The 23,909-nt window shown below is 41.7% G+C and overlaps 1 protein-coding gene across 1 annotated transcript in view; it reads right to left on the reverse strand.

The window, feature by feature from the left end:
- MBOAT1 (membrane bound O-acyltransferase domain containing 1) overlaps positions 1–23,909 on the reverse strand; it is a 105,231-nt gene that overhangs the window by 53,683 nt on the left and 27,639 nt on the right. The window contains exons 2-5 of the mRNA XM_040353782.1: positions 16,506–16,651; positions 8,704–8,781; positions 5,864–5,959; positions 4,659–4,714 (exon numbers count right to left, since the gene is read on the reverse strand). Coding sequence (XP_040209716.1) covers positions 4,659–4,714; positions 5,864–5,959; positions 8,704–8,781; positions 16,506–16,651 — 376 coding nt within the window. The remainder of the gene's footprint in view (positions 1–4,658; positions 4,715–5,863; positions 5,960–8,703; positions 8,782–16,505; positions 16,652–23,909) is intronic.

Below are 23,909 nucleotides of genomic sequence, written 5' to 3' on the forward strand. Positions count from 1 at the left end.
CGCTAATGACAGCCTATGTGTGCATGGACACATAGGATAACATACTGGGGAATTTACTGGCTGCAGAAATAAAAGCCTGAAGCCAAAAACAGCATTCATGCAACGTTGTACTCAAATAAACTTGGTTTTCTTTTTTTCCCCACAAATAGAGATTTCTTTTGGTGGTATTTGATCACCTCTGTGGTTTTAAAATGTAAAGATCTTGTCACTTGAAAAAATAAATTTGCACATGCAGTACATCTCTACAAGAAATGCGCATTCCCAATTTTTTTCCCCTTAGAATTCTTCATGCCGACAGTACACAAATATGCAGCCTCTCTGGATCTGGACTGGGCTTCTCATTGAGAGCCCCGGGTCCTGTTTGAACAATTGTAAACCGAAACAAACGGTTTCGGGTCACCTGATCGCGGTGATAACCTCTAAATCGGTTGTCACAGTGATCAGTCACTGTGAAGCTTGCCCCTGTGTTCCTCTCCCTGGGAATAGAGATACATTTAGGTAGATTCACGTAAGGGCGCCTAAAATTAGGACGGCCTAGCCTACTCTTTTTAGGCTACACCGCCGTAAATTATTTAGGTTAGTAGAGATTCTCAAACCACTTACCTTCAAATTTTCGGCGGCGTAGCCTAAAACGAGCGGGCGTAAGCGCGCCTAATTCAAATGACTGGGAGGGGGGCGTGTAGTATTGAAATGAGGCTTGACCTCACGTTTTTTGAAGTTTTTTACACTGCGCATGCGCCGGGCCACTACATTTCCCAGTGCGCATTGCGGCTAAGTAGGCCGTACGGGCCTATTGATTCCGACGCGTACGTAAACGACATAAATCCCGATTCGTGGACGACTTGCGCAAACGACTTAAAAATTCGAACCTCGTGGCGGGAACGGCGGCCATACTTAACATTGTTATTCCACCTCATAGGTGGAATAACTTTAGGCGGCCTATCGCGTACGGAAACGACGTAACTCGACGGTGTAGGCCCGGCGTACGCTCGTAAATCGCCGGGAATCGGCGTATCACCTCATTTACATAATCTAGGCCGGCCGCAATGGAAGCGCCATCTAGCGGCCAAAAGAAACATTGCAACCTAAGATAGAACGGCGCAAGCCGTCCTATCTTAGATATGTTTAAGTGTATCTCTGTTTGAGAATACACTTAAACATAGGCCGGCTTAGATTAAGAGTTAGGTCGGCTTATCTGTAGATAAGCCGGCCTAACTCTTTGTCAATCTACCTAATTGTATCTCTATCTTTCTCCTTGCACAAAAAAAAAAAAAGCGGTGTGTAAAATAATAAATAAAAAATAGCTAAATCAAGGTTTGATCTAGGTCAGTGCCAGAATTAGTGTCAAGTAAGGGTCAAAGATCAGGGTCAATATATTTTGGGCAGGATTTTTTTTTTTTTTTTTTTAAAAGGCAATTTTAAAATCAGTTAGCATCAGAATGTTTTAGGTATAATTGTTTTTGGGCTGTACTACAGGTACTAACATACACATGTGCGGTATTGCTGCAAAAGTCCGGAGATGGAGGATTTTTTGGGTTGTGCTTTGGTGGTAGGTTATGGTAGTAACAAGAAATATTCAGCTAAATTTAAAATATTTTTTATTTTTTTACCATTTTGGGACAGTTTTCCTTTGATAATAATAATAATAATAAAAATAAAATCAGGAGATATCCATTACCTTTTACCACCAAATGAAACCCCAATTTGTCCGGAAAAAGCAAGGTATAATACACCTGGATGCACAGGTGATGATATGTACGGTTTTACTAACACATATCAAAATTGTTAAATTGTGCTTAGGCATTAAGATTTGTTTTACCTTAGGCATGAAGGGGGTTAAAGATCCTGCAAGTGAAAGACAAACACCTGTTGGGCTGCCAGAAATACTCTGTTGTGGTAATGACAACATACAACATTTGGGTGGAATGAGTGGCGTTAGCATATTTAGAGACTTTTTTTAAAACTACTCAACCACTTCTATTTTCGGCTCTCTACTAAATAATTTGTTTTTATTATTAAATATTCTTTAGTCCATGATAAAAAACTAAGAAGGTTCATTGAGATAACACAGGGAATCTGCAGAGCAGACAGAACAGCTCTGAATTTCTGAGAAGAGAAGATCCTCTCTCCCCACACCTAGGGCCAGATTAGGAGCATCATGGGCCTGGCGATAAAGATTTTGGTGGGCCTTAAGGGCCCTGCATCGATGTGCGCTCTGAAGTGAAAGGGTGCAGCAGTACGGGCCCAATGCTTCTGAAGTCCCAGGCTTCCATAAGAGCCCTGAATCAGCATGTGAGGCGTGCCCTGAAGTGAGGTTGAAGGGCACAGCTGTGTAGACCTAATGCACTTCCATTAGGACTGCCCATCTGGTGCCCATTATTAATCCCGCCACCACCCGGCCCAGGCAGTGTTTGCAGAATTCAGGATCGGTCAGGCCAGGGGAAATTGCTCCAAACGGCATATTGCTTTCCCTGCATGACCTGTTCCTTTTTGGAAGGCTAAGCCCAGGGCTTTTCTTCTCAAAGAATAGGTGCAGGAACTCTCCCGAGGAGCACACCACATCATAGGGTGGGTGTGGCCAAATTGTACAGTGGGAGGATTTTAAAGGGACATTGTTAAATAAAAGCAGAAGTGCATTACACACAAGCACATGGTCCAGGAGAATGTAATACACAGAGCGCTGGGGTCAGGAGTGTAATACACAGAGTGCTGGGGTCAGGAGTGTAATACACAAAGCGATGGGGTAAGGGGTGTAACACACAGAGCACTGGGTTCAGGACAACATAATACACAGAGCACTAGGGTCAGGACAGCTTAATAGACAGAACGCTGGGGTCAGGAGAGCATAATACACAGAGCGATGGGGTCAGGAGAGCATAATACACAGAGTGCTGGGGTCAGGAGTGTAATACACAGAGTGTTTGGGACAGGACAGCGTAATACCCAGAGCGATGGGAACAGGACAGCATAATACACAGAGCAATGGGATCAGGACAGTGTAATACACAAGAAGGTGTTAGGCACAGATTGCAGGATTCAGAGGTTTGCTATGCACAGAGGACACTTCTGCCCCCACATCCATAGCTCACTTCTGCACCCTTCTCTCACAGATTATCTCTGCAGCTACTTTCAACCCCTTCCTCCCCCAACAGATACCCTCTGCATTCAGCTGCTTCAGCTCTGACTCCTGCTCCCTCACTGCCCTCATCTTTACAGAAACATCCTCTCCCATCTGCTCACCTCTCAGGCCCCGTACACACGGTCGTTCCAAACTGATGAGATGTTTTAAAATTTTGGACAGAAGGAAAACAGACCGATGGGCTATACACACGGTCGGTTTGGACCGATGAAACTGAACCTCGGTCCATTCTCATCGGTTTTGTCCGACCGTGTGTACGGGGCCTCAGAAACAGTCAGTCTTGGTCTTCCATACAGTCCATTAGTGGCTCTCCACCACTGGACAGCAGCAGCAGCGCAGCAGTATGATCGTCCAGAAGGGGGCATGGCACTCGAGCGCCAGGCTGTTTCTCAGCCACCACCTCTCTGACGCTTCTACACACATCCGTGCCCTGGCAACTATCCCTCTGTGTCTGCCCTGTGTGCTGTGTAGTGCAGGGAAGTTTTGAGGGAGCAGCGCACTGTCACTTGTAGCACAGAAGCCAGGCTTCCGTGTTTACAAGTGACAGAAAAACTGGGCAGCCTGGGCCTATATTAAGGTAGGGGCCTGGTGCTGCAGCTCCAGTAGCCCCTATGTTAATCCGGCCCTGCACACACCCCCTCTTCCCCCGACATAAAGACCCAGTAAAAGGGCTGCTGGGAGGGGACAGGAGAGAGTTCAAGTACAACTAAAGGCACCAGAACAGGAATAGAGGGGAAACCATGCAATGAGGAGAATAGTTCTGGGGAACCTAGTGACACATCGGGATTCACTTTGAAGGGATTTCTTCTAACTTCCTGTTTTGGCTATGGGACAGGAAGTGAGGGGAAATCTGCCCAATGGAACGCAGATGGCACAAAAAACCTGCCCAGGGTTATAACTCTCCCTTACCCTATCCACAAAAAAAAATGTTTTGCCTTTAGTTCTACGTAAATGATCAAGTCTCTATTTTGTAAGTGTATTTCAGATTAATTGTATTCATCAAAAATAGGTATTTATATACATTATCCAGTGCCCCGTTTTTTTCCCTCTCTGACACTTTCAGTTTGTACTATATCACCTTTGAATATTTGCGGAACTAGCAAAGAAAAGCAGACATGCTAACGCTCCATTAAGAACAGTGCACGTGAAGACTTTATAGGTTTGCTTTAGTAAAATGAGAAGCTAAAAAGAGACTATCCACTTGGTAACTAGTCTGCAACCCAATGACAAACAAAACTTTATTTTTATTTTTTTAAATCCCCCAAATCAGGGTGATTTCTCCCCACTTCTAGATCAGGAAGTGATTGCAAATCTCTCCAGATGGGACACAGACTGCAACAAAGCACTTTATTATAAAAATGAAAAAAAGGTTAGTACCTTTGTCATGTTATTAATACAGTTTTTGTCTTCTGGTCTCAATGGCATTGTGCCCTTCTGTCACAAGGACAGGAAGTGAGTTACATTTTTTATAAAAAAAAAAAAAAAAGAAGACAGGTCTGCCTTAAATGTTTATACTTACCATCATGTAACTGGAAGGCCAGTGTTGTGATTTTCTGAGTAACAATCATCAACGGCCTAGAAGATAGAAAATACATTATCGTACTATCACCAACCATTATAAGTATATTCGTGCATCTAATAGTGCAGTATATACTGCCTATTTGTTAGGACAAGCCACTTAAACAAATGGTGCTTAGCAACAAAATGTTCTATTCTGTCTAATGCCGCGTACACACGATCATTTTTCGGCATGAAAAAAAAAGAAGTTTTTCGGCATGTAGAAAAAACGAAGTTTTTCCAACTTCATCATTAAAACGACGTTGCCCACACACCATTGTTTTTTAAAAATGTTCTAGCAAAGCGCGGTGACGTACAACACGTACGACGGCACTATAAAGGGGAAGTTCAATGCGGATGACGCCACCCTTTGGGCTGCTTTAGCCGATTCCGTGTTAGTAAAAGACGATTCGCGCTTTTCTGTCTGTTACATCGTGATGAATATGCTTACTCCATTATGAACAGTAGTTTTACCAGAACGAGCGCTCCCGTCTCATAACTTGCTCCTGAGCATGCGCAGGTTTTTAACGTAGTTTTAGCCCACACACGATCATTTTTTACAACCCGAAAAACTACATCATTTAAAACGTGGTTAAAAAATGCAGCATGCTCTTTTTTAGAAGCCGAAAAATGATGTGAAGCCCACACACGATCATTTTAAATTAAATTTTTTTAAAACAACGTTTATTTCATGCCGAAAAATTATCGTGTGTACGCGGCATCAGGCTGGATTCACACCTATGCAGTTTTAGTGCTTTTTGTAGATTTGTACTACAGTCCATTTAACATGGTTTCCTATGAAACACGTTCTGTAACGCAAATCTGCAAAATGCAAAAAGCACTAAAAATGCATAGGTGTGAATCCAGCCTAACTGACAGTTGTGCGTAAAGCCCTGTACACACGATTGGAATTTCCGATGGAAAAAGTCAGACGGAGGACCGTGTGTATGCCCCATTGCAAATTCCGATGAATTCCATCGGAGTTTAAATATAGAACATGTTCTCTTTTACTCCGATGGAATTCCGTCGGAATTCCGTCGGAATTCCGTCGGAATTCCGATGTGCTTTTGGCCGGGCAAAAGCCTGTTCGTGTGTACGCGGCATAACAGTTAATTTAAACACATTTCTCTGGTTATTTCCTGTTACGCGCTTACTATGTGCACCTACCCAGAGAAGTCCGTAGTCAGGATGCCATAGTTGAATATGTACACTCTGTTAATCTGGCACAATGTTAGATAACTCATGGCGGTTATAAAAGAGTACCTGTGAAAAAAAAAAGTAAAATACACACTTTGTCTCAGTTGTATCTAAAAAATAAATCCATTTCAACATGATTTATGAGTAATATAAACAGCTAAATCACCATCTTAAGCACTCGAGCCCTGAAAGATTTTATCCCCTTTGAAACCAGGCTATTTTTTGCTATTTGGCACAGCGCTATTTAAACTGCATGCAACTCTATATTATTTTTTTACACAAAAGGAGCTTTCTTTTGGTGGTATTTGATCACCACAGGGTTTTTTATTTTTTGCAATATAACCAAAAATTAAAAAAAAACAAAAAAAAAAAACACAATACTTTTTCTTTATGCTACAAAACATATCCAATGAAATAAAATTATAATTTCTTAACACATTTTGTCCAAAATGTATTCTGCTACATGTATTTGATAAAAATAAAAAAGTGTACATTGGATTGGTTTGTGTGAGAGTTCTAGTGCCTACAAACTATGGTGTGTGTGTGTGTGTGTGTGTATATATATATATATATATATATATATATATATATATATATATATATAAAAATATTCTTTTTAATACTACTAAATGGCAGTGATCAGCGACTTATAATGGGACTGCGATAGGGCTGTGGATAATCTGACACTAACTGACGCTGGGGGGAACTAACTGCCACTGACATTACCAGTGTCATAAATACAGTGATCAGTGAAAATTATATACACGGTCACTGTACTAATCACACTGGCTGGAAAAGGGTTAACATCTAGGGCGATCAAAGGATTAAATGTGCCTGACTATGACTAAATATGTGTAATGCATGCTGCTTTTACTACTAGATTTCTCAGTTTCTCATCCCTACAAAGTAAAGCAAAGCTGAGAGATCGCTCCATCTGTACAGAGCCCTGTGTTTACCAACTGGGCTGTGATTGCACACAGCCGATCAGCATGTCCCAGCTGTGAATCATTTGCTAGGACTTGCTGACAGGCTCCCACTGTGCACAATCACAGCGGGTGCTGGGCAGAGGGCGCGCACCCTAAACCTAGAAGTAGGCAACGATATACGATACGTCGCTTTGCCAAAGTGGTCCACATTGCAGGCGGGCAGCAAGTGGTTAAAACTGGGTTTGTGCTGAATTATAAATTATTAGATGTAGATCATTTTATTTATTGGTATAAATATGGACAAAGCCACAAGAACGGTCATGCTGGCACATAAAAATAACAATGCTACACAAAAGGAAAAGCTTGTAATAGCAAACTTTTTGGGTTAAAGCTGCAGAACTACACAACCAATATTTATCAATATTAGCCTTCTACTACCTGTCTCTATTGGTTATTGTGTCACAATAAAAAGCACTCAGGGCCTCTGGGATTGTTCATTTGTAGGCTGTTCTAGGTACCCACATTTTATTCATGGAACCAGTTATACTTGTTTGTAAGACAAGTGTATCCTAAAATATAACTAAAGCCAAACCTTTTCTCTTTCTGGTTTGGCTAGAATGGAAAAATGTTGAAACTCCTGTTTTTCTTGTTGTTCGTCTGTCTGCTGGGATTTCCACTCACTTTATAGGGATTCCCTTTCACTCTTTTTCCGCGTACACACGATCGGAATTTCCGACAAAAAAATGTTCGATGTGAGCTTTTGGTCGGATATTTCGACCGGGTGTATGCTTCATCAGACATTTGCTGTCGGAATTTCCAACAACAAATGTTTGAGAGCTGGTTCTCAATTTTTCCGATAACAAAAGTCCTTGTCGGAAATTCCAATCATCTGTATGCAATTCCGACGCACAAAAATCCTACGCATGCTCGGAATCATTGAACTTAATTTTTCTCGGCTCGTCGTAGTGTTGTACGTCACCACGTTCTTGACGTTTGGAATTTCAGACAACATTTGTGTGACCGTGTGTATGCAACACAAGTTTGAGCCAACATTTTGTCGGAAAAAAATCCATGGTTTTGTTGCCGGAAATTCCGATCGTTTGTATTAGTTTTGTCTCCAGATCAGGAAGTGAAGTAAATGTCCCCAAAAATGGCAAAAAAAAATAATAGGGAGTTTAACCCCACTCTAATAGGGAGTTTAACCCCACTCTATCAAAAACTAGAACAAAAAGTGTGGGCTTTAGATAAACTTAAAGTGGAACTTTAGTCATAAAATTAAGTCCTGCTGAATCACTTCAGGCTGGTCCCTTTTACAGGTATAACTGTATAAAACATTAGAAATAAGTGCCTATACTGTTTACATTTCAGTATTGCACTGTCTCACCCTGCTCTGCACATACTCAGTTGCTCTCCATTTTTAGGCACTGTGCCCAATTTGTAGAGGCTGATCTGCTGACAGCCTAAAGATGTAATGCTGTTCATGGGGCTCTGGGCCTGAACAAAATGGCAGCCTCCAGCAAGAAGAAACAGGAACAATGCTTGATGCAATTTACAGCACATACTAATTTTGGTAGCATAAATATCAATGTGGATTGTATGTTTCTTGCTAATTTTTTAATCAAGTTGTCATGGCTAAAATTCCACTTCAAAAACATCTGTCCATTTGTGAACGCAACCATTAGGAATTTTTGTTTATATCAACTAGGAAAAAATAGTACTATTAAAAATATTAGCCATTAAAAAATAAATTAAAAAAAAACAAGCATGGCAGGGCATGTGCTTATCCCGTCCGCATAAAGCTGTGGCTACCCTTATCCTTCATATGGCATCATATGCAGTATGTACAATAGGTTATGTGAAGAATGCAAAATCCATAGACCTTACCTGTGAACTCTTTCTTGACTTGCATTCATCATGATGAAGTAGCATACAAGCACTAAGGTAAATATGTGCAAAGAGTACCTGGCATTTAAAAACAACAACACATTCATTTACTATTTAATTTCCATAAAAGCCTTTTAATAGCAGTAACAGTCTGGCATTATAGAGATTTATACCAATTCTAGGAAATAGAACTGCAGACTATATAGCAAAGCATACATGAAGAACAGCATATCATTAGCAGAAACAATAAATGTTAAAGTACTACTGGTGAATCCACAGTATCTGGTGTAAATGGATAGTGACCACAGTGACTAAGGCCACAGGAGACAGTCATACTTCCTGTGATCCGATGCAGTTTCTAACATTGAGAGGCACATCAGCATATATTGTGGATCAAGGATCAAAGGCCAATTTCACTGTTCTTCAGGCAGGATTGTGTCCACTGAGGGTAGAAAATGTCCTGGGCCTAGCATCAGTAAACATGGCTTCAGGCTCGGTGGTCAATAGGAAAAGTAGTAGGAGGAATAGTACCAGTATCTACTGTATCAAATAGTATCTAATATTATCGGTACTAGCATCAGTAGAAGAAACCGTGCCCCGTTGTTGGTGGCAGTGGGAGGAATAGGGCCCCATGGTTGGGGTCAGTGGGAGGAATAGTGCCCCATAGCTGGGGTCAGTGGGAGGAATAATGCCCCATCATTCATATTAGTGGGAGGAATAATGCCCTATATATCATTAGTATCTGTGGCAGGAATTATGCCCCACTCTTGGTATCAGAAACAGGACCCCAGTGTCTGTGTCAGTGGGAGGAATTAGTGAATTAAACCAAGAGATGGATTAAGGCTAGCAAAGGGTCACATCTGGCCCTCAGGCCGCAGTTTGGAGACCACTGTTGTAGATGGTCCATAAGGTAATTTCCTTCCACTTCTAATATTTCCAGACCCTTCTTTAGGAGTAACATTTTTTAAAGAACAAGGCTTAAGTGTCTAAAGGGTTGTGCCACAGCACTGGGTAAATTGACCTTAGTAATATCACAGCTAGTAATGCAATTGGTGCTGGGGAAAACCCTACATTTTCATAGACTATAATCCAACATTTAAAAAAATAAATATATATATATATATATATATATATATATATATATATATATATAAAATTGTACAGTAGACTTGAAAAACTTTACATTACTAAGTCACCGGGACCAGATTGGCTTGCACCCGAGGGTCCTTAAGGAACTCAGTCAAGTAATTGCCAGACCATTGTTCCTAATTTTTACGAACAGTCTACTGACTGCAATGGTACCAGCAGATTGGAGAAAAGTCAATGTAGCTCCAATATTTAAAAAAAGGGCCAAGATCCACCCCTGGGAATTACAGACCAATTAGCCTAACATCAATAGTATGCAAGATCTTTAAAGGGATGATAAGGGACTATATACAAGATTTTAATAATGAAAACTGTATCATTAGCAGTAATCAGCATGGATTCATGAAGAATCGTTATTGCCAAACCAACCTATTAACCTTCTATGAGGTGAGCTACCATCCAGATAAAGGAAGGCCTATAGCCGTGGTGTATCTGGATTTTGCAAAGGCATTTGATACAGTTCCCCATAAACGTTTACTGTACAAACTAAGGTCTGTGGGCATGAACCATAGAGTGAGTACATTGTTTGAAAACTGGCTACAGCGGCCATTTCAGAGGGTAGTGATAAACAGGGAGTACTTGGAATGGTCTGTGGTTCTGTTCTGGGACCAATCCTATTTAATTTATTCATAATTGACCTGGAGGATGGGATAAACAGCTTAATCTCAGTATTTGCGGACGAAACTAAGCTAAGCAGGACAATAATTTCTCTGCATGATGTGGAAACCTTGTAAAAAGATTTACAAATTAATGTGGTGGGACACTACATGGCAAATGAGGTTTAATATAGAACAATTAAAAATAATGCATTTAGGTGGCAAAAATATGAATGCAATCTACTCACTTGGGGGAAAAACTCTGGGGAAATCTAGAATGGAAAACGAGTTAACATAAATACGGGCGCTACTTGAGTAAAACTGTATAATTTAATAGCCAAAAATGCATTAAAACACTCACATAGAAGTTTCTTTATAGAGGCATGTTAATGTCCTGTGATCAAACACTCTCCGCCCTGGTCAGCGGTCTTGAGATGTTCCTGTGATTCTGTGTAGCCGTGTGGAGACGGGCCGGTGTCCTGTCCACCAGGTGACTTCCGGGTCTTCAGGCAATGATCAGAGCGAGGTGTGGGGCGCAATCTACAGGGCTCGGACGAATGCTGAAACACAGCGTGGAGCAGGATGACGCCACGGACATCATGCTACGTGTTTCGGAGCATGCGCAGTGATGAGATGGAGACACTGCATGCTCCTTTGTCAAGCTTTGTCAAGAGTGTTTTATCACAGGACATCACCATGCCTCTATAAAAGAAACTTCTATGTGAGTGTTTTAATGCATTTTTGGCTATTAAATTATACAGTTTTACTCAAGTGGCGCCCGTCTTTCTGTTTACTCTTTTTACATGATTTTGAGTCCTGCTTCAGCTCCCTATGCAAGGCTGCCTTGGGCAAATAAGACTGTTACTTCACACTAAGAGCCATATAGCTCAAAGGACTTGTATGAACTTGCTTTTACTTTGTACACTACAGTTTTTACGCCACTATTGTTGTATTTTTTCTAGATTGGAAAAGGACCTGGTGGTCCTAGTAGATAGGCTCGGCAGTGGCATGCAATGCCAAGCTGCTGCAAGTAAAGAAAACAGAATATTGGCATGCATTAAACAGGGGATTAACTCCAGAGATAAAACAATAATTCTCCCACTCTACAAGACTCTGGTCTGGCCGCACCTGGAGTATGCCATCCAGTTCTGGGCACAAGTCCACAGGAAGGGTGTGCTGGAACTGGAAAGAGTTCAGAGAAGGGGAAAAAAGCTAATAAAGGGACTGGAGGACCTTAGTTATAAGGAAAGGTTATGAGCACTAAACGTATTCTTTCTGGAGAAGAGAACATTGAGAGGAGATATGATTTAAATATACAAATACCATACTGGTGACCCCACAAAAGGGATAAAACTTTTAAAAACGTTTAAAGGAAATCTAAGAAGACACACGGCCATTCACTAAAATTAGAAGAAAAGCGATTTAACCTTAAACTGCATAGAGTTCTTTACTGTAAGGCCCCATACACACGGGAGAATTTATCCGCGAATACGGTCCAGCGGACCGTTTCCACGGATAAATCCTCTCAAAGATATCCGCTGATTTCGATGGGATGGAGTGTACACACCATCCCATTGAAATCCGCGCGGAAATCCTCTGGCGATGACGTGTCGCGCCGTCGCCGCGATTATGACGCGGCGACGGGCGCGACGCTGTCATATAAGGAATTCCACGCATGCGTCAAATCATTACGACGCGTGCGGGGAATCCCTTTGGACGGATGGATCCGGTAAGTCTGTACAGACGAGCGGATCCATCCGTTGGAATGGATTCCAGCAGATGGATTCGTTGTGCAGCACAACAAATATTCGATCTGCTGGAATCCATCCCAGAGGAGATTTCTCCGCGGAAAGAGATCCGCTGGCGTGTACACACCATAGAATCTATCCGCAGAAACCCATTTGCTGGGATTTATCTGCGGATGGATTCTATCGTGTGTATGGGGCCTAAGAGCGGCAAGGATGTGGAATTATTTTCCGCAGGCAGCTGTTTCAGCATGGAGCACCAATAATTAAAAAAAAAAAACTATTAGCTAGGCACCTGAAAGACGACAACATACAGGGATATACAATGTAATACTAACATAAAAGCACACACACAGGTTGGACTTGATGGACTTGTGTCTTTTTTCAACTTCCCCTAATATGAAGCTGGAAGCTTTTGGAATGTTCTGACTCCCTTACAACTGGTGCAAGATATTGTAGATATCCTTCTGTAGAACTACCCTTGTAAGAGCTGCTAGAGTAATGCTCAGGTATTCCCCACTTCTGCACTGACAGCCAGGCACAAGGTATTACTGCAGCCAGATGCACACACACCACACCAGACCAGTCTAGGGGTGTTTGTTTCGTAGTTTTATTTTAAAGGAACTTGGATAGGGTAAGGGGAGTGCAGTAGAATACTCCAAAACAAAGCTTTGAGGACACTAGCTGTTCTAAGATGGAGCCTTAGGTGAAGTCCTTTGCTGGGAGCAGATGGAAGACTACTGCTGAATTGGTAGTAGTAGAAGAAGCTTGGGCAAAGTTTCTTGCAGGAAGTGGCAGGTAGAAAGATCACTAGCCACTGATCTCTTTAGCTGGGCTCTTTAAATGGCTAGAGAAGAGCAGGGGGGGGGGGTTAACAGCACTAGTCCCTGAGATCCCACAGATGTCTGTATCCACAGGCCATTGAAGATCAACCAGCTGCCTCTCTCCGTGATACCAGATGGATCCTTTGTGAACTTCCCCCTTAGTCAGCTTAGGAGAACCAAGACCACTCTTCTGTCCTAGTTTCAGGCCCTCAGGTCGCCCACCTGAGGCCTTTTGGCAGCAGCCTCTCCGCCAGCTGGGGCAATCCCCAATGGGAATGACCCAGAGCCCATGTGTTCCCAGAATATATACTGTATATACGCCAGCACCCAGCATGCTCAGGGGCACCTTCCCCAGCAAATCGCCAGAGCTGCATACATATTCATGCTGCCCATTTGCCTAGCTCCCACCCATGTTCCAGAAAGGTCTAGTAGTTTCCAGAACATCATGAGCAGTCCTGTCTATTAAATTGCAGCACTCTGTTAGGCAGAATGCTAGACAATACATTTTCCTCTAGCTCCCCCCATTAGGCAGAGGAGCAAATTACACTAACCTAACTATATACATCCTAGCAGCTAAACTAGGAGGCTGCTACATTTCTACCCATGGTTCTTAGGGAGATGTCTGTTATCCCCCTGCCTGCCATTAATGCTAGCTATACATGCCGACATCTATGCTAGTGATATTTGAGGTTACATTTTGAGTTGTGGGTGGCCCTGTTAGAACCACATGGCTTGACAATTTTTTAATTAAAAATCAAAGGAGCCAGATGGTAAATCAGATAAGTAAAGCATTAAAATGACTGCGGTCAATCAAATGCAGTCAATGTTAAGGTATTCTGACAGTCGCATGAGCAGCAGCTGTCAGAATACAATGGCCCACAGGGGGGATTCCTCCATACAGGCCGTTCAGCATTGATGGGGAAATCAAAGTGTGTATGATTAGCCTTATGCGCCATGTACACGGGCCGTTTTTTACAACTGCCCCTGAACTATTTAACTTGATAGATAGTAACCCGCATTTAAAACGTCCATTTTGCCACGTTTACATGCTGCATTTAGCCGCGTTTGCGTTTAGAAGCGTTTCAAAAGTGGTCAAAAACGAAAAACGCCTATAAACTAAATGGCATCTGAAAATGTGGACATAGTCTGTGTCTGAACCCATGCTTTTAAAGAAACGCTGTTAACCTCCCTGGCGGTATGATTCTGTCAGAAAAAACATGCTAAAAGCGGTACCATTATTTGCAAGGAAATTTGGCGTTTTATATTGTAGGTCTGTAATTTTTAGAAATAACTCACTTAAATCTGACCAAACAAGCTTCTAATAGGCATCCCGGGTATGACATTTTTTTAAAAACAAAATTATAAATTATAATATAATAAATAATTATAAATAATTATAACAAATAATAATATAATTATAATAAAAATTATTCAATAATGTAATCAAATCAAAATCACTGAAATTTGCTCAGTTGCAGAATTGTTGCTGTCATTATTTTTTTTTTTTTATGACGAATTTCCCCACAAATCGCTATCGCACAATTCTGCAAGTGATTATAATTTATTATCGCTGTTTTTTAGCTGATCTAAAACTATTTTTGACATAAAGGGACACTTTTGGTTGCTATGGACAATCTACAGTTTGCAGGGAGAAAGAAACGTTTTTATTATATAAAATGACATGCATGACACAGGACAGACCACTAGGGACAGGGGGGGTGTGTTTTTTTTACATACAGTACTGTAATCTATAAGATTACAGTATACTGTATGTAAGGTGTTTGTTTACTTTTTTGAATTTGGCGCCGTTCTCCGTCCCCGTGCGTCGTAACGTCGCAGGGAACGGAGATCGGCGTCACACGGAGGCACTGTGTGAATCGAGCGAGGTCCTGCTCGCTCACACAGCGCGGTGGCATCGCTGGATCCAGGGACAAGGTAAGTAAAACATGCCTGTGGATCTAGCAAGGCAAGCCCGAGTCTGACTCGGGGTTACCGCTCGCAGCAGGAAAATCTAACCCCGAGTCAGACTCGGGAATACCGCCAGGAAGGTTAAACGCAACTGCCTAAAAATGGCAATAAACGAGACTGTGTACATGGTCACATACGTTTAGCAGCGTCCCGTGTACATGGTGCCTTATATCTAAGTTCTGCACAGATACTGCAACAAATATATAAGCCATGCATTGATAACAGTTCTATATTTACTGTGGCCTGAAAAACCTGACAACCCACTTTAATTCATAATTCTAGCTGAAGCATGATGAATCTAAAAACACAATGCTAGATCTGACAATCACAAGAACCATGGGCCTGATCCACAAAAACCGGCCGTAACTTAACTTTTGGCATTTAAGTTACACCGCCGCAAAATCTCTACCTAAGTGCCCTATCCACAAAGCACTTACCTAGAAATTTTGAGCGGTGTAACTTAAATCCGTCCGGCGCAAGGCGTTCCTAACCTAATGGGGCGAGTCCCATTTAAATTAGGCGCGCTCCCGCGCCGGACGTACTGCGCATGCTCCCGACGCGATTTTCCCGACGTGCATTGCGCGAAATTACGTTACGCCAAGTTTTGTGAATCACGCCGGGTAAAAAAAGTTGCGTCGGGAAAAAAAAGATGCAGGGGGAAAAAAAAATTAAAAAAATATTTGACAGCGTCGCGGGAAAGAAGGGTCTACTTTTACATGGTATACTAACTTTACACTTTGTAAAAGCATCCCTAATTTTGCGACGGCAAACTAATACTTACGGAGAAAAAACGAAGCTTAAAAGCTTCGTGGATCTCCGTAAGTGTTAATTTGCATACCCGACACTGGATTTCGACGAGAAATGCCCCCAGCGGCGGCTGCGGTACTGCATCCTAAGATCCGACAGTGTAAGTCCCTTACACATGTTGGATCTCCTGCCTATCTATGAGAAACTGATTCTGTGGATCAGTTCCATAGATAGAAACAGGGATACGACGGCGTATCAGTAGATACGCCGGCGTATCCCTTTTGTGGATCAGGCCCCTTGTGCATAAAACTGTTTAACCAGATACAAATAAACAACATAAAGACAGTGAACCCTATCATCATTTATTGTGCAAAAATTATTTCATGGTTGTTTCTGCCCAATGACAAAGAGATCATAACAAAAAGTTTAGGATTATCAGTTGAAGCTGACAAAGACCAGCACAAAGAATCTGACAGGAAATGATGTAGGTGGACAAGCAGCAGAAAAGACAAAGTTTGCACAGACAATGTCTTGTCCCAAGATCTGTCATGAATTCCAGACTAAATGCCACTCACTCTGTATTTATCTTTTTTTGTTACATTATTGTTTACCATTTGACTCAATGAAAAGAAACGCATTTCCAAAACTGATGCACTTTTCAGAATATTCTTAATCTTGACAAATATTTCTGACAAACTTTGATCCTATTTACAGTTCACTTGTCACTGGTGCATGCCTACAGAAAAGTACGTCATAAAAAGCCCTATATTACTTACCATCCAAAGCAAAACACTGCGAGGTAAACACCAATGATGGTGGCAAAAGCATGGCGCACAGTAGCATGTGCATGGCTTGCACTCAGGTAGGTACGGAACCAAATGGCGACACCAAGAGAAAACAACTGACATGTCACAAAGTTGACCTGTAAAAGCACAATAAGCACATTAATATTTTATGCAGGAAAATAATGGACTCAATAACTTAACTTCTGAGAAGCTTAGGCTTATCTTAACTACCACTCAATTCAACCATAACAAACCTTGCCCCCCAATAATTACACATAGACCATTTAAAGTTGGAAGTGGGCAAGGCCATAGCTTTATTGAAACATATTGTTTTAACAAACTCCAAAAACCATGCCAGTCACGTTACACCGTGAGCATCTCTAAACCAACTGTCTAGTCTAAGAGGCCTGTCTCCACCATCAGTGTGAGACGGGCCTTAAACTGACCCTATAATTCAACGTGAGGGCTTAGCCCGAAAAGTAATGCCAATTGCTCGCCAAGTAAAACCGCCAAAGAAGCTGTGACGAAACAACAACACAATAGGTGGGTGGGTGGGCAACTCTTGTGACCACGACCTCCTGCTCTGGGATGGCTGGTTGGCAAGGCCAGATTGCAGGTTCCCCACTTGCCATCTCAGAACATCAGTGTTGTGAATGAAGCCGGCAGTAGAGGAAGCAAGTGGCTTTTCAGAAAGTGCACCAAACCTGCAGGATATAATAAATGCCTATGGCAAAGTGGGAAAACCACAGGAACGCTGCGCCGCACCCACGGTGTGGGTAGACCACAGACATTTAGTGTAAAAGCAGCCTTAGGCCCCTTTCACACGAACAGTCCGACCCAATTGACCCTCCATTCAACTCTATGGAGCGGCAGCTGTAAACAGATTTTTGTCCGTTTACACCCACATACCTCCAATCCTATCTGCTAAAAAACAGAAGTGGATCCATCTTCTTCTATTTGATTGGATCAGAGGGCCCATAGCGTAGATTGGGCTGTGCTTGTGTCTGCTTTGCATATGCAGACTGGACACAGACCTGTCATCTGCCCACTCTGCTCATTGTGGCCTGCGACTGTTTACTAAGACACTTAAGTGGCCCTCGGTCTTCAAAAGGTTGGGCACCCCTGATCTAGATCCTCTATGTCTCCTTGACACGTGGCAAAACTATTTTTATGTTTTTTAGTGTTCTCTATTATTTGTAAATTAGAATAAAGATCTCCTATCGGTCCTCTTTTCGTGCAAGAAACCAAACTTGCCTTTGATAGTATTTTAGAGTGTTTATACTGTAGTTGGATTTTTGAGCTCTAAATCTGTAATGCATGGCGTATTTGAAGATATTGGTAGAAGTTTTTATTCGCTAACTGATAGCGGTCTTTAAATATATTAAAAGGAAGTAAAACATCCCCTTCATAAAACTGATACAAGAATATTATTATTATTTTCCAATCCGAAAATTCTAAAAGTCTATTCAGTTCATAAAGGTAGTAGTTGTCTCATATAGGCAATTGTTTCGTATAGCCATTATGTTGAGTAATAGTTAGGACTGCTCCCCATAACCTATGAATCAAATAAAATGTAGGGAATTTTCTTTTATTATAAAAGTGGTGAGCTACAATTAGTTGAACTAAAGGGTGTTTTTTAAGTTGTGATTTTATTATCTTCTGTGTAGGGTTCTGCATGTCCACTACCTCACAGCCATGCCAGTGTTTCTATTGTGATGCAATAAAATATAATCTTGGGTATTGCAATTCCCCCGTTATCTATGGGCTGTTGTAATATTAAAAGTTAAAGTGTTACTAAACCTATAAACGTTTTTTAACTTGAAGTGTGTGTTTACCCCCCCCCCCCCAAAAAAAAAACTGAGCATGTTATACAGCACAGTCCTTGTGCTGTGTCATTTGGACCCCTGCAACACCTAAAAATACCTGGCTGATCCTGCCTGAGAATGAGCTCCGGCGGGTTCGCACAGTCCACATGAAGAGCCCGGCAGGAAGTCGGCACTGCGCTGCGGTAATCACAGGCAGTGAGACATTTCCCGATCTCTATAGCCGCACATCGGGACAATGTCTCACTGCCTGTGAATAGCGCAGTGCCGACTTCCTGGGGACTCTGCACATGGACTGTGCGAACACGCCGGAGCTCATCCTAAATCCTGCCTGGCTATATACCCTCCCCTTTGTAAATTGACCACGGTGTCAGAGCTCAGCAGCCATGATACACCGTGGTCAAGATCAGTTTATGTGCCTCAGTCATCCGCTGCCTGCTATCTGTCTCCTTTCTGCTAATGTGTTCTCCTCCCCCTTCCTGCCTGTCTGCTTGTGTCAATGGGAGCCCCCCCCCCTACTCTTTTCCCAGGTCCTCAAGGTCTTATATTAAGTATAAAATGCTCCTATCCCCTCTGTAATACTACAATAAGTGCCCCTGTGTCTGTGTTATGGCTTCACAGCCTGGTTCCCTACTGCGAATGCACGAGTCGTGCTACACGTCCTCACTGGTCGGGATCACACAGACTACGTTCTCCCCATAGCCAGCGGCTGGCTATGGTAGTCCCAAAACCAAGAGGAGGAGCCAAGATCGCTGCCGGGACCCCAGAATAGGCAGATCAAGGCCACTGTGCAATACCACTGCACAGAGCAGGTAAGTATAACATGCTTGTTATTTAAACAAAATGTAACTTTACACTTTAAGTATAGGTAAAGCTTTTTGGCTATATTTCTCTTGTGCGTCAAAGAAGTACATTCACTTTTGTACTCCTGTAACCCAGAGTCAGCTGATGGGAAGGATCCCTACAATATTGTTAGGATTCACTGCCTGACCAAAAGCTTACCATCAATGAATGTCAAAATCATCTGTAGACCAGAGGTATAGACAACTGGAAGGTATAGGCAAATCTTGCCTATCCAGTAACATTTAAAGGAGAAGTATGGCCAAAGCTTTGTTGGACAGACTTCTCGTGGGTCACAGAAGTGCACTTTTCTGCTCTTATGGGACTCAGATTCAGCCGACAGCTGGCTAAAGCCTGTTGTCAGCTTACGCTATAGAGCTGGCCCAAACTCTGCTGGGATCCTGACAATGTCGGGATCTGCCCAGATGCTTGACCGGCAGCCAGCTCAGCCTCTTAGTGCATCACTCCTACCCTCTCCCTAACCTGGCACTCCACAGTCACAGTCACAGTGACAGTCACCGCTTTCTGCTTAGTGAAGACCAAGAACTGAAGAAAAAGGTGTTTGTCTTTTGGATACAGATTCTGAGTGAAATTATTGATCAGCTAAAACACTTGCAGTGCTCTAATGAGGAAAGTTGCAGGGTCTGCATTTCTTTAGAATTAACCCTTTAGGAGAATCTCTTCAAAAAATCTGACTTGGATCTTAGTGCAGACTAAGATTAAAATTAGTGCAGATAAGTGAAAATCAGTGAGCGAATCACACAAGCAAGAAATTACATTACTGGAAGTGTACAGAACACATCCAGGTTGCCATATTGCACGGAATTTTACAGAAAATAACAGCGCTGCAGATTGAAAAGGAAAGTCGTTTTCACCACTTTTTTATTTTATTATTATTTGCTGTATTTTTTGTAGTATTACCCTTTAACCATTATGCTGCCAGGTCCATACCTTGTACAGTCCTGACAGCAGGGTTTTTTTTCTTTTGGCTGTCAGATGGAATCTGTCCGTAATTAAAAATGTTTTTTTTCAAAATGTAAATATTTAAAGTCACACCCAAGCACATAAAACGCCTCCCAAATTTTTTTTGTGCTCCCCCCACAACCACATATATGCAGATATGAACGTAAACGTGTCCGTCAGGGCACCTACACAGGAAAACGTTGATTGTGATACATGTTACATAATGCTGCACATGCTGGAGAGCAATATTTCTTGCACCAGACCTCCTCCATAACACTAAACTGATGACCTATAGGGACTTTTAATACGTTGTGTATGGAAAATATAGTGTACTAAAGTTTGTCACCATTTCACGGGCGCACCCAAATTTAAGGTTTGACATTTAAGGTTGGGTATCTATTTACTCAGTGCAACCTCATCTTATGTACAAGGGTTCTTAAAAACGTTTCCACACTTTAACTCTATTAGTTATAAAAAAAAGTAGAGAAACTATTTGAAGACCCCTTTCAAATTTCCCTCGTCGTATCTTTGTTTTGAATCCTCAAAACAAGATACGACGGCATCTGGGTTAGATCCGACAGGTGTACGTCTTCGTACGCCTTCGGATCGTAGATGCAATTCTTCGGCGTCCGCTGGGTGGCGTTCCCGTCGTATTCCGCGTCGAGTATGCAAATTAGCTATTTCCGACGATCCACGAACGTACGAGCGGCCGTCGCATTCTTTTACGTCGTTTCCGTTCGGCTTTTTTCAGCGTATAGTTTAAGCTGCTATTTGGTGGCGTACGCAATGTTAAGTATGGCCGTCGTTCCCGCGTCGAATTTGAATTTTTTTTATTTTGTTTGCGTAAAGTCATTCGTGAATGGGGCTGGACGTAATTTACGTCCACGTCAAAACCAATGACGTCCTTGCGACGTCATTTAGCGCAATGCACGGTGGGAAATTTAGGGACGGCCCATGCGCATATCGTTCGGCGTGGGGACGCGCTTCATTTAAATGAAACACGCCCCCTACTCGCCGCATTTGAATTCTGCGCCGTTACGCCACGAGAGATACACTACGCCGCCGTAACTTACGGCGCAAATTCTTTCTGGATTCAAACCAAAGCCGGGTAAGTTACGGCGGCGTAGCGTATCTCAGATACGCTGCGCGGGTGCAGATCTTTGTGAATCTGCCTCCTTGTATCTTACCAAAAGTTTGGGTCATTTATTACGTTTGGGTTACTTAAAATTAACTTTGGTGTATTTTTTACTGAAATTTTGCATTATTATTGTGTAGTATAAAACGTTGGAACTACCACCATTTTATTCTCTAGGGTGTCTGCTTTGGAGGGATTTATGCAATCTTCAGGCTTAAAACAATTTTTTTAACGTGTGCAAAAAACCCTGATAACAGCTCTGTCAGTAAAAGGGTTACAGGATGAGTTTGTCCAGACTTCTAGAATTTCAATGGGGATCTACTGTGCATAAGTGGTCAGCACAGAGAAGATCTTGCACAAAGGATGTCCACAAATGCAAGATATTGTGGGGCACATGTAAATATGCATCTGAGAAAGGGGAGATACTTAGGTATTTTGGAATACTGACTTGTTTGAAACCCCCCAAAAAAAGACGGGCTTATGTCAGTTTTTTTACTAATCCTGTAAAACCCTGTCAACACCTACACCACTAAATAACACAGCAGGATGGTATGAAGACAGCAAAAATGCATTGCACACCCACCAGATAGTCATGATAATTCTGCAGTCTTTTTCTGCTGGATAGACAAGGGTAACCGTTCATTTACAAGGTTTTTCTAGTCTCACCTGGGCTCGCTTGTTAAAGGGCCTCTTTAACCAGTTCCCGCCCAGCCTATAGCAAAATGACAGCCAGGCAGGACTTTCGTCATTCTAAGTGGACTTCATATGATGTTCCTCCCAGAACGCACTTCTCAGGGGCCAAGCAGTGGCACTATCTGTCACCGGTGGACATAGCCGATGACTGATCACTATATCCGCCCACTGTCAGTAACATGTGATTGCTGTGATCACAGCAGATCACATATCAATTGTACACAATGAATGGCTTCCTTTTATGCCATCCATTGTATACAATTGCCCTACTATGTGTGATTGGTCACAGTGATCACAAGGTACAGACAGGACCAATCACAGGCCATTTGTACCATGTGATAAGCTTTGGCAAATCACAGGGTAATTACAACAAAAGACACCAAGTGAATCATTTTCATTATGTAAAAATGGTTGCTTATACCAATAAAAATCTTTGCTATAATCAATCAAAAAAAAAAAACATGATCACTTCTCCAGAGTAGTACAATGTTACTATGGTAACACTGTATTACTCTGGTCACAGTGTTTAAAAAAATAAAATAAACATTTTACAACTTCATAAAACTCACTAAGGCTAGGTTCACATCACGATTTTAACATCCGATAAACGGACCGTTAAATCGGATGGAATCGTATCTGCCAAAATCGTATGAAAATCGGACAGTCATCCGATTTAGTACGATTTAGATTGACCACAATATAAAAAAAAAAATCGGACACGATTTTAATACAAAATCGGACACGATTTTAATACAATTTCAAATCAGGACCAAAAAACGTGGTCAAACACGTTTTTTGATGCGATTTTAAATCGTATCAAATTGTATGCGGATCAAATCGGATGCACTTGGGGACCTAAATTAATGAATGGAAGTGAATGGATACGTTTTGCCATACAGATTTGGACAATTTAAAACCGAAAATCGTGAGAACAAGTAGGATGATAAAATCGTGGTGTGAATGCACCCTAAGCCTCTTACTATAAATACCTTGGACTGTGTTCTTTCCGAAAAGGGGTCATTTGTGGGTATTTGTACTGTCGTCCTGAAATTTTTGGGCCTCAAGAAATTATGTCAGTACATCAGGATCGATCAATTTTCAGATATACTGTATATACCATAGTTTGTGGACTCTATAAAACTTTCCCACAGACTAAATAAACACAGATTTAGGTTATTTTGACCAAGGAAATGTAGCAGAATACATTTTGACCTAAATTTATGAAGATCATTTGCAAAATTTTATAACAAAAATTAAGAAAAACACTTATTTATTTTTGCTCTTTTTTTCCTTTATTTAGCAAAAAAAAAAAAACAGTGGTGATTAAATACCACCAAAAGAAAGCTGTATTTGTGTGAACAAAATGATAAAAAAATTGCGAAATTGTCATTCAAAGTGTGACAGCGCTGAAATCTGACAATTGGCCTGGCCAGAAAGTGGGGAAATTTTTATTTATTACCTGCAGGTAGATTTTCTTGTTTGTGTGATAAAGAAATCGCTTGTTTTTGCAATGAAGCTTTAGATTTTTACTTAAAGCAAAAAGGGAAAAACACAGCACATCAGCTGTACAATTTTAGTTTCTTTGGAAAATTGGTAGACACGGCAGTCAGCAGCTATAATTACAGTGAAAGAGAGATCACCTTTTCTTTTTTTTTACATAGTGCGGGTTAAACTCCAGCATGCTTGGCAGATGCCTACACTCTTTCTCTCCAAGAATTACAGTAGGATTCTACACAGCCCACTCCCTAGCAACTAATCATGCTGTTCATTGCTCAACCTCAAAAATGGCAGATGAAAAGCCACATAAAAGGTCTCTGTTTAACAGGATGGGGAAAGCAGTTATGCCATTTCCTTGTGGTAGTCTGCTTGTGGTTTCTGGCAATCAGTAACAAAAAATGTTCAATCTGTTTTTCTTTATATGTAATGAAAAAAAAAGATCCA

This window comes from Rana temporaria, chromosome 5, assembly GCF_905171775.1.
Source record: "Rana temporaria chromosome 5, aRanTem1.1, whole genome shotgun sequence".
NCBI classification, from domain to species: domain Eukaryota; kingdom Metazoa; phylum Chordata; class Amphibia; order Anura; family Ranidae; genus Rana; species Rana temporaria.